We start from the raw sequence: 16,884 nt of genomic DNA, 5'->3' as shown, positions 1-16,884 counted from the left end.
TACAAGGCTACGGAGTTGAACATTAGTGGTCAACGACGGATATAAAATAAAATAAACAGATATATAAGTAACAGATCCTATATAAGTAACAGATCCAGATTAGTCTGCGATAGTCAATGTTAATGTATTACATGCTCTTTAAAATACCTGGCCTACTACGAAGGTTGTAAAAAAATTTTCAAAAATTTTTAATAATTTAAATCAAAAAACCCTCTCACAACTATCTAGAAGCCAGCAGATCCTGCACGGATGCTGGATTCATATAAATAAGAGCATGCCACACCCAAGGATCGTCTGCAGCTGCTCTTCCCATTGGGGGAGAGAAAACAAAATCCTTCTATTATCCTAATCCCGCAGTGGACTAATCGCTATGACACGGTTTCCAGCAGATCAGCATTACTGGCTGCGGTCAGTGTGCGGGTGGGTGACAGCTTGGATCAGTCTGCGTAGGGGCCAAGGATGTGCGGTATCAGTCCTCATTAAACTGTTCTACCGTAAAGTGCTCGACTTCGCGTGCAGGTCGTCGGGCTACTGAAGCGTGGGTGCCATCCCCTCCTGCAGAGGATCAAAATTGTGATGTCATGCCTTGGGTTCATTCTCAGGGATGTTTCCCAGACCGTCGCCAATAGCCCATTCTACAGCTCTAGTGCGACGTAAATGAAATAAAACAGCAATTATCCTAAAATATGTAAATCAAATTTAATATAAAAAAAGGGAATTAAAGATTAAATAGGTATAGCAAATTACACAATGGTAATTATGGCCATTTTTTCACAGTTAAAAAGTTATAGCAAACATTTATTTTCTTAAAGTTAATATTTTCCCATCATTTTTAAAAAGCTATCGAAATTTCATGCAAGTTGTCCCCAAATCCGATTCCCTTAGAATTAATTTAATCTGATACGTTGTGCGTTAGTAAGTTTATTGTATGTGTTAGAAGATACTTTTTGACACAGTCAAAAAGTCAAATCTTTTTGGATAAACACACGATATTAAATAGTGGCTGAGATTTGAAAGGGAGAAAATTAAAACAAATGACGCAGTGAAAAAAAGGTTTCCTTTTTAAGAATGTACAAATTGCTGTACTGATGTGAAAATAGATTTGCTTGTCTTAAAATATGTTCATTTAACTCTGTTAGCACTGTTAAGGGACGGGATAGCCTGGCCCATGTCCGAGAGCATGTGGGTTCGAACTCCGCTGGCCGAAGATTCCCATGTAGTAAATGGTGACTGATGCACGTTAAATCTGTCGAGTCACAAAGTCCTCCATGTTTCCATAAAAAAAATCAATACCTCTGGGGGTACTGGATTGGAGATCGATCGTTCTCTGATTCAGGTCAAAATTACGATCTGTGGATGTATGAATGGGTCCGCCCTATAAACGGGTGTGACATATGTATGTGGAAGAGGTCGAATTTTTGGCCATAGATGGCGCCACTGGAAAACAAGAACAATCGCTTCCCTCTGCCTAAATAGGCATACGAGAGAGCACTGTAAAGAAAATGAATTTAAAATAGGAATCATATCGGTTGATGCTGTGAATGTATCATTTTTCTGGGAAAACACTCGATACCAAGAAATTCTATAAATTTTCAAACGTGGCAGTACGACATGAAAATTCAAATTTATTAAGACTGTCAAAGATTATTTTTTAGGACCTAGCGTGGACGCAGCGGTTTCCAATATCTGTAAGCTATGGAATCTTAAACAATTGAACATCTTGTGACTGATTTTTTTTTTTTTTTTAAAGTTCTATCTCGGGAGTATAATAATAATATAAAATTCTTTATCTGCGAATATACTAACCGAAAAAACGACTGCTAATTATTTTTAAAGTACTTAATGTAAAGAAAAAACAATTGTTAATTGTTAATTTGTTCTGCAAATAAATAATTAAAAACATGAATTAGAGTGTATACTTTAAGATGGTTAAAACAGAAAATCTTCTTGGAGTCGGCTTCCATACATTATCATTTGATATTAGTTTTAAATTATTGAAAATTAACATTATTACTAACTAAAATTGATATCAAGTTTGACCAATTGATACCAAGTAAGGGTTTTAATGCGCAGCCTTCGTATTCTTTTAAAAGCTGGTTCTTATCAGAGAGAAAATGGTCAGTAAAGTTTATAATTTACAAGTGCATAAAATGTCTCTTTTTGCAAGCGCATATGCTATAAGCTTTCATAAAATTTAAGAAGCATAAAATATTCTGTGACAAACATTATTTTCGAAACAATAAAATAGTAGAATTCTTTTGAAATAAATTCTAATTTTGTTTTTCTTTCATTTTAAAGTTTTGAAGCAACATCTGGCGAATTGCCAAAGTAATTTAGCAAGTTTTATTTTTGAAATAACTTTCAAATACTTGGTCTACTATTCCTTTTAAGTTGCCGCACTATATCATCTTTATCATTAAATGTAATTTGGCGCTTTTTGTGTTCATTCAAATGCTAACTTTAATTTTTATGTTAAAGTTGTTACTAAGGTTTTCTTTTTGAATAAGTATCCGTTTGATCCATTGACATAATAATTGTTACACGCTAACGTAAGAAAGTCGCAATGACTCCTTCTTGTTTTATATTTCAACTTTTATTATACCTCACTTAACGACTTAATATCAATAAAAGCTATAATTTTCAAAGTGAACCTTTCAATTCTTTTTATAACGCTTATACGTAAAATAATCTTCGAGAATATACTTTATATTTTTCTGTTGTGGTCACAAGTCTTGACCTCAAAAACTCCATAAAGAAATTATTTTTACTTTTTTTTCTTAACCCAAATTTAACTTTTATTTCAAGTTCGAAATTTTTCCACTGGTAATTTTTACTCCAATTTTTTTACTATCGATTTTTGATGCATAAACAAAAAAAAAGATAATTTTATTGTCTTGAGTTAGAATTGTTCATACCTCCTTGCCTCTCTTGTCAGCTACTATAAGCTAATCAGAAACCGGTGCCTCTGTACCTGCTTATTATTACTCATTACGTGAAGTGTTAATAACGCCCAGTATATTTATTATGTGATTTTTGTTTTTAAACTAAAAATGGCCGTATTGTTTTCTTGTTTATATGATCGGCAAAATTAGTCGTAAAAAATCGTTTCAATTTACATAAATAGTAATGTTACGCCTATTTGCTGCTGTAGGAGTATTCATAAAAAAATTAGGTGGCTTAGATCCAAACTATAAAAAGTTAACTTTAATAAAGATACTTCTCTTACTATTAAATACTGCGCTTAGGCCGGGATAGCCTGGTCGATAGAGCCCATGTCCAAGAGTTCGTGGGTTCGAACCCCGCCGACTGAAGACTCCCCGTGTAGTAAATGGTAACTGATCAGGGGTCTGTTTAGAAGAAATTTGGGTCCGTTAACGGACCCTTCACATAAATATTTTAACTAAAAAACGGACCCTTCACAAAATAAATTATCTTTTAATCGGACCCTTCACAAATTTGTTTATCTTCATTATTGTTTTGCTAATCGAATAAACCCTTCTTAGGAAGGGGGGGAAGAAAGACAGATGTAAACGAATTAAATTTTGTCTTCGGCAGACGCTTCTTCCTTTATTCGTCCGAAATGAATATTCCGCGTTCAGCAGTATAGGCCAAATACCAAATATTTATATGTTGCATCGCTAATTTAGTAGCTGCAATTGCTGTTTATTTTTTAAAATTTAATTTTTTTAATTATAATTTTACAGTGTTGAGCATAATCTTGTATGTCTTTACAATTTAAAAACTGATTGAAAAAGTTTTATTTGCAATAACGGACCCTATTCGCAACAATTCGCAAAAGCGGACCCTGGTTGAAAGAATGTGACTTAACGTTTATTTTATATTCACAAATTACGAGTCATTTTTTCGCAATTTTACAAAAACGGACCTTTCACAAAATGTCTGGACAGACCCCTGCTGATGCTCGTTAAATCTGTCAAAAGTCCTCCATGTTCCCATAACAAATCAATACATCTGGAAAACAATCGCACCCCTCTGCCTTAACAGGCATACGAAAGAACAGGCAAACGAGGGAGAGAAATACTCAAGAAAACTTCTCTTTTCTACAAATGTAAGTTTTCATCTTAAGTCAGTTAAATTAAAAATGAAAATTTCTGGTTATTAAGAGCAAACACTTCTTAGAATACGATCTATGAAGTGAGACAAGTGACAACCTGATAATCACAATTTTTTTCTGTTACATCAAACAGCCATCTTTCTTGACACGTTACAGTGTTTTTTTTTTTTTTTTTCCCTGGCTTTAATGTTATTTCGCAAACCTCTAACTTAGTACTAAATTTCAGAAAACTTTCCTTTAATCTATATTAAACTAGATCGGAACGACCTAGCATTAACCTATCCTTAACTATTTTATTCGTTTTAGACAGTTGTCTACCCTACACAGTGAGTTAGAGAGATTTTGCAAAACGTTTTGTCTTACATTAACAGTAACGTTTTTTTTCTGCCCTTTACCGATATGTATGTAAATTTTTGCCTATTCAGTAAGAAGTGCAAATAACATTATGCAAAATCTTCCCATAAATGAGGTCAACTATGATAAATTTAATATTTATTTTTAACATTTCTTTTAAAAATCCAAGTTAAATTCCTGCTGCCTGAAAATAAGCTTCATGCTATACGAAGAAATAAATCAAAGATAAGACCTAGCATTAACCTATCCTTAACTATTTTATTCATTTTAGACAGTTGTCTACCCAACACAGTGAATTAGAGAGATTTTGCAAAACGTTTTGTCTTACATTAACAGTAACGTTTTTTTTTTCTGCCCTTTACCGATTTGTATGTAAATTTTTGCCTATCTAGTAAGAAGTGCAAATAACATTATGCAAAATCTTTCCATAAATGAGGTCAAATATGATAAATTTAATATTTATTTTTAACATTTCTTTTAAAAATCCAAGTTAAATTCCTGTGAAAATAAGCTTCATGCTATACGAAGAAATAAATCAAAGATGCTAATTATAAAACAATGAGATATTTTCCCCTCTTTTTAACTTGCTTTAATAATAGCATTATCTAATAATATTTTTTTAAAAACTATTTGCCGTTGAGCAGTAATAAATAAAACTAAACTCAGCGGCGCGACAGTCCAAAGAGGGCCAAGGCATACTGTGCCCCTCTCAGTTTTCTTGACTTTGGGCTATGGGGTGCAGGAGCAGATGTTCCGGTCAGGTGGTCAGTCGAACGCGGAACCCCCAGTGTTTAGTTCCCAAGCATGCTTGGTCGACCCACTGAAGGATGAAAGGCTGAGTCAACTTTGCCCGGCCCGAGGATCGAACCAGGGACCTGTGGCACGACTGCGCACAGCCAACGGGCTCCAAGATTAATAAATAGTAAAGGCAATTTAAAAAAACTAAGAAAGTTAATCACAAAAATTTGCCCATATTATTGCTAAGTAAAAAAAAAAATATTTTACTTTCTTAGTTGTCTATATCACACTAAGTACTCAAAATTGAAATGAGAATAAAAAAATTAAAAAAAAAAATGCTTTCTGCCTATATCTGATTATTTTCTTTCAAAAGTAGCCAACTAAATCGCCTGGATGAAATTTCAAGTAAATGTAGTCAACAAAATTTGCTTCAAATTTTTAATTTCGTCGATCCAGCGCACGTGACATCGAATATTGGCATTGTAGCCTTTTCTGTGATGATTCGAATAAAATAATATCTCAGTTTCCAAGTTAGCATTTGTTACACTTAGAGAATAATCGAAGACGTATCGCCATTTCTTCATGGAATTCTTGACTGAAACTGTGCTGGTAACTATAAATTTTTTACTATTTTCTGTATTCATTTAAATTATTTTCAATTAAAAAAGTTTTTTTTTTCTTTTACGTTACAATGTCAACTTCATTAAACGTTTGTAAATTTTTAATTATGTACTTTGCTTTTCATGATCCATATGAGACAAAAGTTCTTTAAAAAAAAATAGTGCGTGGAGTCCCTCCGCGCGGAAGATGTTAAACTTCGCAACCTGCGACGTTAATTGTAGAAGAATCAGCAGTCGTAGAAGGATCACTAGTTCTATTCAACGACTCCTTTTCCTGCTCCGCTCGCTTCCGTGCTCTGTAATCACTGTAATATTGTGCATTTTCCCCTCTTGAACCAGTGGAAGTGCTTGTGGTTGCCTCATCGTCTCGCCCTGGAAAATGTATTTGTATTAATAATGTATGTGAATGCGTCATAATGTTATTTCAAAAGAGAAAACCTAACAATCAATTGATATTCACAAGAGACGTACCTTGACATTACCTTAAATCCGTCGCATTGTCCGTGGGATTGTTTTCACTCATTTTTTACAATTGTTATCCACTAAATTTGAAAATAAATAATACCTTCCTATTAAATGATATGTGTATCAAAACTAACTAAAAAAATATTTATAGAAAAACAATACTTTCATTATTTTTATGCTAGTGAGAACCAAAACATTATGGAAATGAATGAAGGGAAACTGGATCCTACCACGTGATTTCCCGGCGAATAAAAATGTAGCGTTAAACGTTTAACGCAACCTTGTTGGAAGTCGCATAAGAAGTATAACTTCAAAAAAAAGTGTTTCAAATACCTTTAAAAGAAATGTGAGTCCATGCATTAATTGAAAAGATAAAATCTCTGAGAGATAAAATATTTCAATAAATGCATATAAAGGTAAACATTTTAGTTGAGGCTTTCGTTTTCATCATTTGTTCTCTTACATATCGTCTGAAAGCTTACAAACTTTAAAACTTAATTCGTTTAAAATAAATATTTTAAAAAAAATAAATTTAAATTGTATATTTCCTACAAGAATATAAAATTTCAAGAATTTTCTACATTGCTAATATTCATTAATTGCATTTCCGCAAAAAATTATTTTGATTTTTATGTAATGATATTGTGGTTAGAAGGTTAAAGATTGTAGAATCAATCATTTTCTTCTTTTATTTAATATCGTTTGATAGTAATTTCAAACGTTTTGTGCATTTAAATAAATATAAGCTATGCCTGAATTTGTACTTAGTTATTTATAGCTATTCATGCTATATGGAGGCATGTTTTTTTTAAATTTTATAATGTGCTAATGGCTTGTTATTTGTTGATGTCGCTATCTATTCTATAATTCTGTGCATAGTTATTTATTGTCAGATAAAAGATTGTTACTTGTAACTAATATGAAATTATATTTCCATGTTAAAGCTAATGTTAGAAATTATGGGGAAATTAATGTATTTATGAGCAAGCGACTAATCATTTGACAGTGATAAATAAAAGAAAACAGAGCGATATATTTCAATTAATATTTTAGAGTCCCGCAGTGGACTGATCGTTAAGACACGGTTCCCAGCAGATCACCGAAGACAAGCATCACTTGTGGTGGTCAGTGTGCTGGTGGGTGACCACTTGGATCAGTCTGCGTAAAGACCGAGAATGAGCGGTATCGTTAAACTGTGCTCGACTTCGCGTGCAGGTCGTCGTAAAGTGCTCGCATTCGCGTGCAGGTCGTCGGGCTACCGAAGCGGGGGGTGCCATCCCCTCTGCAGAGGATCAAAATTGTGATGGCATGTTTTCGGATCATCCTCAGTGATGTTTCCCAGACCGTCGCCCATAGCCCATTGTGCAGCTCTAGTGCGACGTAAATGAATTACAACCACAACAACAATTAATATTTTAAGATACTGATTAGGACTGGGTGATAAATCGATCTATCACGGAAAATCGATTTAACGCATAAATCGTCATGCCGATATAGCGGCTTTCCTTCTGAAAATGATTAGTCTTAATAATGTTCTTATTTGCAATCAGAGTTGCGATTTCGTCTGGAATAAACCTGTTTCGTTCAAAACACTTAAAAGGGGAAAAAATGGAAGAAACTAAATGTTGAGAAATACAATTGCTTAATGATAACCATCTGTATGAAACATTCATATTTATATATTTTTTTAAATATTACAAAAAAATATGTTTTGCATTTTTTTAAAATAATATATATTTAATTTTGCTGGAGAGGTGACCGAGTGGTTGGCGTGTCTGACCGCGAAGCCAATGGTTTCGAGTTCGAATCCCGCTCAGGGCATGGATGCAACTTTTGAATGAATTATGAGATATCTTGACGTTCTAGGACTCAATCTTAATTGGTTCAGAGAGGTGACCTCAGATATGCCAATTACTTAGTGCAGACGATTTTATTTTAGAGGTCATGAAATCAGACACAAAAACGTAATGGTGTCCCAATCGTTTGGCAAAGGGAACACTCCACATCTTGGACCCCATACTGTTCATTTTACTTTTTGTCTATTTGCTGGTGGACGGATTGTGGTCCTCTGTCATGACGGCAGGTCAGGTCAGCTCTCCGAATTCCCAACTGAGGCACTTTGCGAATCTTTTTGCGTATTTTACTCTATCTCGAGAACTTTTTAAGTGAATTGAAAAATGTTAGCTCACAATTATAAAAAAATTCGTATATCTAAAGATAATTCCATGCAAGAAAATAAATTTCTGTAAATATTTAATAACTGTCGAAAATTTTATAAATGTAAGCTCTATAGTTTTTTTTTACATCTTTTTAAAAGTACGTAATTTTGCGTGGCAAAATACAAAATTTGAACAATAGCCTATTCGTTTATTGCCCCTTTTTTCATTTACAGCACTATTTATTAAACAACATAGAAAAGGGAGATGTTCGATGTGAAAGTTTTGTTCTAAGAACTATAAAAATAAAAAAAAAATCCCGTTTTTTTTCTTAAATCTTTTTAATTAACTTTTTTTTATTAGCGTTTAATCATGACACAACATTTTTTAAACAACGCTTATATTAAACTTCAGAGCAATTTTTTTCGAAAAATACGACAATGCTTTTATTAACTTATTTATTATAAAGCGTCAATTTTTGTTAGACTTTTTCTTCCTTTTTTTTTAAAAAAAATATACAGTGATTGGAAAACTGAGATGCTCAGCTTTAAATTTTTTTTTCCAGTATTAAGAATTTTCTTTTCTTTGTTTCGGTTTTGTATATAATGTTTAGTTTTTATGGGCCATTTCTATGAGAGCGCGGCGTTTTCAAAAGCTTTTCTGATATGCTATATCTTAAACGTTGTTTTATGAATACGTTTTCCAAAAAAATATTATTATTAGCATTGAAATTTCGGTTTAAATGTTGCTTTGCTGTTACAAAAATATTGCTATCTGGCCCCCGAAAATATGGAATTCAGCCGATTTTTATTTTCGAACATTCGGTTATTCCTCCAAATCACTTACGTCACCGAGAAAACGATGGAAAAATAACTCAGATTTACAATGCAATTGAACGAAATTAAATTATATCAAAAAGTGATTATTTAAATGCGCGATTTAAAAATCGCGTGACGTAATAAAATAACGTAGTTAAAATAACGTCAATATCACGTGGAAAAACATAGAAATAAAACATAGAAATAAAACATAGAAATAAAACATAGAATTAAAAAAGTAAACAAAGAATAATACTTAAATTTACGATGAAATCAGCACGAATAAAGCGCGTCAATAATACGCGATTTAAAATCCGCATATCGTAATAAAAACATCAAATTTTAAAAACTGTGGGAATATACATATATTTTATTTTTATTTTATAACCGTCGTTGAACAGCCGACCCCATTTTTTGGGTTTACGACTCCTAATGTTCAACTCCCGTAGCCTTGTCATTTTGAACCCAATCCAGAGGACAATGGAAATTCTGGATCAAGTAAAGGGAAAAATTTGCCTTCGTGGAGGACTAACCCGCATTTGCAGACCACGAGAACCTCCCACGGTTAGCCTGACGGCTAAAGGACTCTAACCCATGATCCGTCTACCATTGAGGATATTCCACGTCAGCACTGGGGTCGGTGCAAGCCGGGTGCGGATTCCTTTCGACCAGTCATCGCTGAGGATTTGTACCCGGTTCACCTCATTGGAAGGCCTTGAGCCATCCCAGCTCTGTGGGAATGTAAAGTAATACTGCCAAAATGTAGAAAGGAAAAATTGCAAAAAAAGATTTAAAAAAAAAAAAAAAAACATTTAAATTACGATGAAATCAGCACAAATTAAGTGCATCAAAAAGTGTTTATTTAAATGGACGACTTGAAACTTTAGTAATTAATAATATCATCCTAAAAATATGGCATTTTAAAAAAATCTAACGTTTCCTCATTTTTTAAAAAATATTTTTTTCGAATGTGAAACTTATGCCTTATTTGTACCTTCCAGGATATCTGCGCACCTGGAAAGTCATGAAAAATCATGAGTTTCGGTATTGAACAATATTTGTCATGAAATGTCATGATTTTAACTATTTTTTTAGAAAAATCATGGAAAGTCATGGATTTAGGTCGCTGAAAAAATCTAATTTTTAAAATAGAATCTAAAAATACTCCACCCCTCATTTCATGGTGTTCTGACTATATGAATTTGTGATAAAATACCCACTCTTAGTCATATTTTAATAAAATCTAAAATGTTTTTATCATGTTTAAAAGTTGTTTTTTTCTTTCATTTTTTGAAAGAACATATCATTTCTAGAGCGAATTATCTTTTAAATTTCTGTGATCTCAGAATTTTTGTTATTATTCATTTTTTTTTTATTTTATCAATTTAAAATTCTACCTGAAGCAAGCCAGTCATTGGCGAATTTTTAAAATTCTGAAACAGGGTTCCCACGGTCTTTAAAAATTGCTTAGTTTTCATTTTGAAAACTAAGGGCCCTTAAAAGTACTTAATTAATTTGATTCAAAATTCTTAAAATTCTTTAATTTCTAGTATCACTAGTTGGTTAGAACAATTTTTTTTTATCTTCAGAAAATATTCACAATTAAAAAGTACGTCTTTCGCCTAGAATGAGACCCTGCATCGAGGGTAGAACATTTTGAATGCGTGTGAGGGTAAGTGTTACAAGCAAGAGGAAGAAAACACGCCCTTACTGTTTTTTTAAATTTTTTTTTTCATTAAAATATTCTTTCTCTCTGCATCAATGTGAGAGGAAAAAAAAAATTGTGTGTGGAAAGGGGAACGTGATACTTAGGGTGACCAGATTTTTTCGGGCAATTCCGGGGACTCTCATCTCTACCCTCCCCCCCCCCAATTTTATCGACAGAAAAAATTAAAAAAAAAAAATTTGATCATTTATCTTTAAAAAAAATTTTTTTTTTTCGTTTACATTTTTTTTATAATTTAGTATATAAATTATATCGTTAAAATCGTGATCATAACATTTTTACACAATTTTAAAATCTGTTAACAAAACAATTGTATTGCTTTTAAAATTATACTATTTCTAAACACCGTATTTTTCTGAAGAATGAATCTTCTTTAAAATTTCAGGATTTTTTTCGAGTAATTGAGAAAATATGTCACATGAAAAATCAAAATTAATCAGTACAGATAAAACCGCTTTCACTGTATTCACATCCATTCGCGATTTTTCTTTAGTCCAATAGTTATTTATGCGCGAAAATACCCGTTCTACAGGCGCATTGCTGCTTGGCCAGCACATTGCAAGCTCAACAATTCTTTTGATATTTGTAAATGGTATATTGTTTTTTTGAAAATAATTGTTTATTTCGCGCCATTTGTCTGTTATGTGTACGGATTGGTACCATTTATCGTCTTTTGAATCCAAATAACCTTCAAGATAAGTAAACTCGTCAAATAAATCGTCGGAATTAACATTCAAAATTGCACATTTTGAAGAGAGAGACAGAACTGCCTCGTCGAATTCAGACCGTGAAGGCTTACAATCTAAAAGAAGGCACTTCAAATCAGACATATCATCGTTGTTATCGTTCCAAGCTTCTAAATATGAAATCGCAGCTTCATAGAATTCTTTCGACGTTTCTAAATAAGAATCTTCAGTAATGATATTCTCAGCAATCAATTTAGTCAATTCAGGTTTTACAACAAGTGGAACAAATTTGGCATTCTTTCGTGCTTTCAATTTAAATATCAAATCCTTGACAACCGCTCCAGATTCAATAACACATTTGTCATCGCTTTCAATTTTCAAGATGCTTTGATTAAAAATTGCAGCATGCGAATGCGCAAAAAACAACCATAACTCGGTTGTTTCACTCTCAAAATAATTCTTCAAGATTTTTGGGCACTTTTTTTCAGACAACATAAATTCTTTAAGAGATAAATAAATTTTAAGAATTCTTTCTGCAGCAGGAAGTAATGTCAACCACCTAACATGAATGTGTCCTAAAATTTTATGATATTCTTGGTCAGCATACTCACAAAATTCTTTCAGTCTTTCAATTCGGACTGTGTAAATTTTAAAATAACTAAAAAGTTTAGATACCATAACTTCAATATCTACAGGCAAACAATCAAAAGCAGTTTTAGCGCCATTATGTATAATATGCGCATTACACCCAAAACCAAAAATATCTCTTCCTAACTCAGTTTGAAGTTTAGTATGAACATTTTCTGTTCCTCTTCTTAACAATCCTCCAAAATTAGTGTTAGTATTATCCGCAGACAAACCAGCCATTTTATCCTTCAATTGGAACTCGAATAGTGCGTTTAATATTTCTGAAGATAAAATCTTTACAGTTTCTCCTTTAATTTCGTTTAGTGATACAAGTTTATTATTAATTGGATCTTTAGCACAGTCCCACTGAAAATACCGCACTAAAATAGGAAGTAATTTTACATGATTGTGATTGGAAGTATCGTAAGATATTGTTACAAATTGAACAGACTGTAAATCTTTCTTCAATTCAAGAAATGCCCACGGAGAAAAAACATTGACAGCGATAGCTTCGCATTTTGTTCGGGCACAAGAAAATTTCTTGTCTACAAATTTCTTCTGTAAATTTGAAGTACAGTCCATGCTGCGAAACGATTGGTTGTGACGAATGGTGTGAAATGCAAGCGTTCCTTCATATGTTGCTAAGTCAAACTCTTCTTTGGATGGTTCCAGCTTACGAAAAAACTGTTTGACGGATTTCGTTTTTGTTTTTGCTGCCAAAGCTTCTTTGTGTTTAATTGTAAGAATGTGATCTGCTATAGCTGTTCGTCCTCCACTTCCAACTGAAAACGTTGCTCTACACATTGTACATTTTACTTTGGAAGAATTATTAGGATTCGGTTCAATAAATGGAAACTCGTTTTTCCAATCATCCAAATAATGACATTTTCTTTTTTTTGTTTATGTTGCCATATTGACATCTATTTTAAAGAAATAAAAATATTTTTCTAAATATCTATTACGATAACAAATTATGAGGTTTTCAAAATGTAGAATAATTAGAATTTATAAAAATTAATTAGTCGTAAGTGATAATAATAACAATTTCATAAAAAATGGTTTTATACTTTATTGGTTAGATATTTATAAAATGTTTACCTGATTATAAAATGTTTTAGTTATTTTTCTAAAATAAAACGGAAATGTAGTAATTGTTGTTGTTTTTAGTGGAAATTAGCTAATATTGGCAGTTTATGTAACCCAAGATATTAATTGTTTTAAAAGCAGCAACTAATATTCATGTTACGTCTTGTTTTAAACTTCTTTTCTTATATAAACATGTCTGGCGTACAGCCTAGTAAAAATGTAAACATAACTAGATATTAAAGTTATGTGTTCCAAAATTTCTGTAGTATAAGTTATAGTGTGTTCTTAAAAACTAGTTTACATTTAATTTTCAATGCTTACATTAATTTGTATGAAAATTTTTGAGAAAATAAAAATTACATATAACATATTTTTATCAAATATTTTACACAAAATTTTTCAATTTTATAACCGGGGACAAAACCGGGGACGCAAACCGACCGGGGACACGAGGTCCTCGCCGGGGACAATCCCCGGAAATCGGGGACGTCTGGTCACCCTAGTGATACTGGTCTTGACTTATTTTCAGACAGTACTTAAGTACTTTATGATCTGATGACCTGCATTGACCTTCTACATCCATAGGGTTCGAGAAATTCAATTCTTCTGATAGCACACATGGTAGCTTTGATACTTCATTCAAATGCGAAATTGTTAGAAATGCCAGGAAAGTGTGTTTTTAATAATTTATGAACACTTGATGAAAAATATAAGGAAGGGATCAGCATTAAATGACCGTCGCAAGGCAAAGTGGATTTTTTTCATTGTATCAGATTTTCTTCTGAAATTGAATTTTATAAATGACTCCATTTTTTTAATATTAGGGATATTACGAATATTCGGTGCAGTATAATTTTAATCAGGAAAGTCATTTTTGTCGTTTTATCAGCAGGCCGATCTAATTTTTTTTTATTGTTAGGCAATGCATCAGGAATCTGATTTAAGACGACGCTCGCGGTTTAACGTGCGAGGATTCTTGCCTATGCTAACGCTGTGCTGACGAAGACTATTTTGATTTCGTCTAGCTGCAAAGATGTTGATTACATTTTTTTGCTACGAAGATGATGTTCGTTTCGTGATGTTAAATAACGAAGAGCGAGAATCAGCGTTGAAATATAGAACATGATGCATAGTTTCTTTATACGCCATTTTTGACCTTGGGATTTTACGTTTCTTGAAGATTATTTTCAGCGGGACATAGTCTTGCGTTCGCTGTTCGTTTTTTTCCAACTTGATATAACGTTTCAAGTAAATTTTTTTCAGTGAGACTTACGATACTTAGCGATCGTTGCACATTATTTCGTCCCTTTTTGTTTCTGTTTGGATTTAACGTTGTCAAGTATTTTCAGCAGACCTTGGCGGTCGTTGCGCAATCGCTGTTATCTTAAATTCTCGTTCTGAACTTAATATATTACTGAAACGAAATCATGAATTTAAAAAAAAAAGATTCTTTATTGATTTTTTTAAAAGTGATACAATTTAATATTTTATGTATTTTGTATTTAGGTAATTTATATTTTGTCATAAAAGGTAAATTTTTTTAAAAATTTATGTAATTCACGTTGCACCCCAGAGCCCAAGGTTAAGAAAACTGAGATGGGCACAGTAGGCCTTGACCCTCTATGGGCTGTCGCGCCACTGAGTTTAGTTTTTTAAATATAATAATTTAATTAGTTTTTAAACCAATAAATCTTCAGTCGCATTTAGTTTAAAAAAATTAGAACAAAGCCTACATTTAATTAATTTGCTTTTATTTTTGGAGAAATTAAAACTGAGTTTGAGTTCTTTTTTTTTTTTTTTAATTTGGTTGTTAGCTAAAGTGACTAAATTTTTTAATTTTAATTAAATACAGATTATTTGTATTAAACATTTCTTTCTTTAGTTTTTTTTTTAAATTTTTTAAAGGATGACTGAGTTGAAGAAAAGCTATTCCATTTTTTTAATCTATTAATTAATCTATGATGTTTTATTTGACGATAAATAATCATTATGCCATTTTTAAGGTCCTTAATTTCTAGAAAAAAAGTTCTTAATTTTTTTTGATAAAAGTGCTTAATATTTGCTTTAATAAAAGAGTGGGAGCCCTGTGAAATGAGAACAGAAAAATCAGGAGTATTTCTTTCCTTTCGGATGAACAAGAAAAGTATCTTAAGAATATAATTCTGCAAAAAAAAATTATTTGCTTTTGTATTTTTTTCAGCTATTTTATTGCTTCAACTCTTTCTTTACTCTGTTTTTTTTTTTAAATTTAAAATCTTTAAATATGAAGATGCAAAGTATAACAGTTCTGGTTATACCTATCATTTCAATTTATGTTATTATAATGCGCTTTTGAATTTCTTGTTGCGTTTTTGTAAGTTATGAAAAATTCAATGGAAAGTCATGAAAAATCATGAATTTAAAAATCTAAAATGTAGCAGATAAAAAACTACTACAACATGACTTTCTCAAGGTCGTTATCCATTGGTAGATTTTTGTTTACTCGTTCGTACCGATCAGTGCTTTAACGATCTTCATTTTTTCAATGGGTGTTTTTTTTTCCCTTTCTAATTGATAGCGGCTAATAACTTGATAATTAAAGATGTTTTTTTCCAGATAGCAAAGGATGTTATTATGAACGCTGGAAGTTCCAAAAAACATACTGCTGTTAAGCTTGGAACATGCATTCCATCTACTTGTTCCCAGCAAGATCTGATGAAGCTTTTGATGCAACATATGCATATTAGTTGTTTACATCAAATTAATACCATCTACTTGTTATATTTTAGCCTTTTAAGTTCCGACATTTTATGCTATAGTGTCAAATTTGATTAGATTTAACGGGGTTAAACTTGGACGGGTGATCTTGACATAGACGGGTAAAATACTCATTAACAACAAAGAATAATTTGCAATTTTTTCACGTGTCATTAAAATTCAAATTTGGAAAAGTTTACAACGCGAACTATTAATAATATATATAAAAAAAAATTTCTGATGAATAAAAATAAAACAAAATATACCAAAATGAATCAATCATATTCTAGCTAAATCGACATTAAAATAAAGTTAATAGAATGTTTCGGTAAAGTAGTTGAGTGTTCGTAATCTTACGATTAATTTTTTTTTTGATTTAAATTATATACCAACAAAATTGAAAACACTACTTTTCAATCTTATTTTTTTTTTCATTGAAAAATACGAAAAACTTTCGAATAAATAAAAAAAAAAATATATGTTGTGGATGATTTCCGGAATGATCGTCATGTTTTTCCGGAAACTGTTTACACCTACTCGGCTAAAAATACTTTATCCTGTGACCCAAATAATAAACATCTTAATCTTAACGACCTCTCAAAGAATCGAGAGATTTCATTCCCAGATGCGCTCTATTTAAACTAAATAAACATCTTTTAATGCTCACAGTTTCCTTACAAATGATGGAAAAAGATTGATTAATTGATTGATGCAAATTCTTGTACAAAGTGGTTGAAAATTAAGTGCAGGATTAAGAAATGATCACTTGAAATTTATAAAAATACACTGAAAATCAT

At 31.8% G+C, this 16,884-nt stretch overlaps 1 protein-coding gene across 1 annotated transcript in view; it reads right to left on the bottom strand.

The window, feature by feature from the left end:
- Window positions 1–13,857, bottom strand: part of LOC139425945 (uncharacterized) — a 34,377-nt gene extending 20,520 nt beyond the window's left edge. The window contains exon 1 of the mRNA XM_071182881.1: window positions 11,035–13,857. Within this exon, the coding sequence (XP_071038982.1) occupies window positions 11,291–13,069 (1,779 nt within the window). The 5' untranslated portion in view covers window positions 13,070–13,857 and the 3' untranslated portion in view covers window positions 11,035–11,290. The remainder of the gene's footprint in view (window positions 1–11,034) is intronic.
- Between the last annotated feature and the right edge of the window lie 3,027 nt (window positions 13,858–16,884).

The sequence above is a fragment of the Parasteatoda tepidariorum genome, chromosome 6 (assembly GCF_043381705.1).
Source record: "Parasteatoda tepidariorum isolate YZ-2023 chromosome 6, CAS_Ptep_4.0, whole genome shotgun sequence".
Taxonomy (NCBI): domain Eukaryota; kingdom Metazoa; phylum Arthropoda; class Arachnida; order Araneae; family Theridiidae; genus Parasteatoda; species Parasteatoda tepidariorum.
Note: the sequence above shows the minus strand (reverse complement) of the source record. Positions and strands in the feature narration are given on the sequence as shown.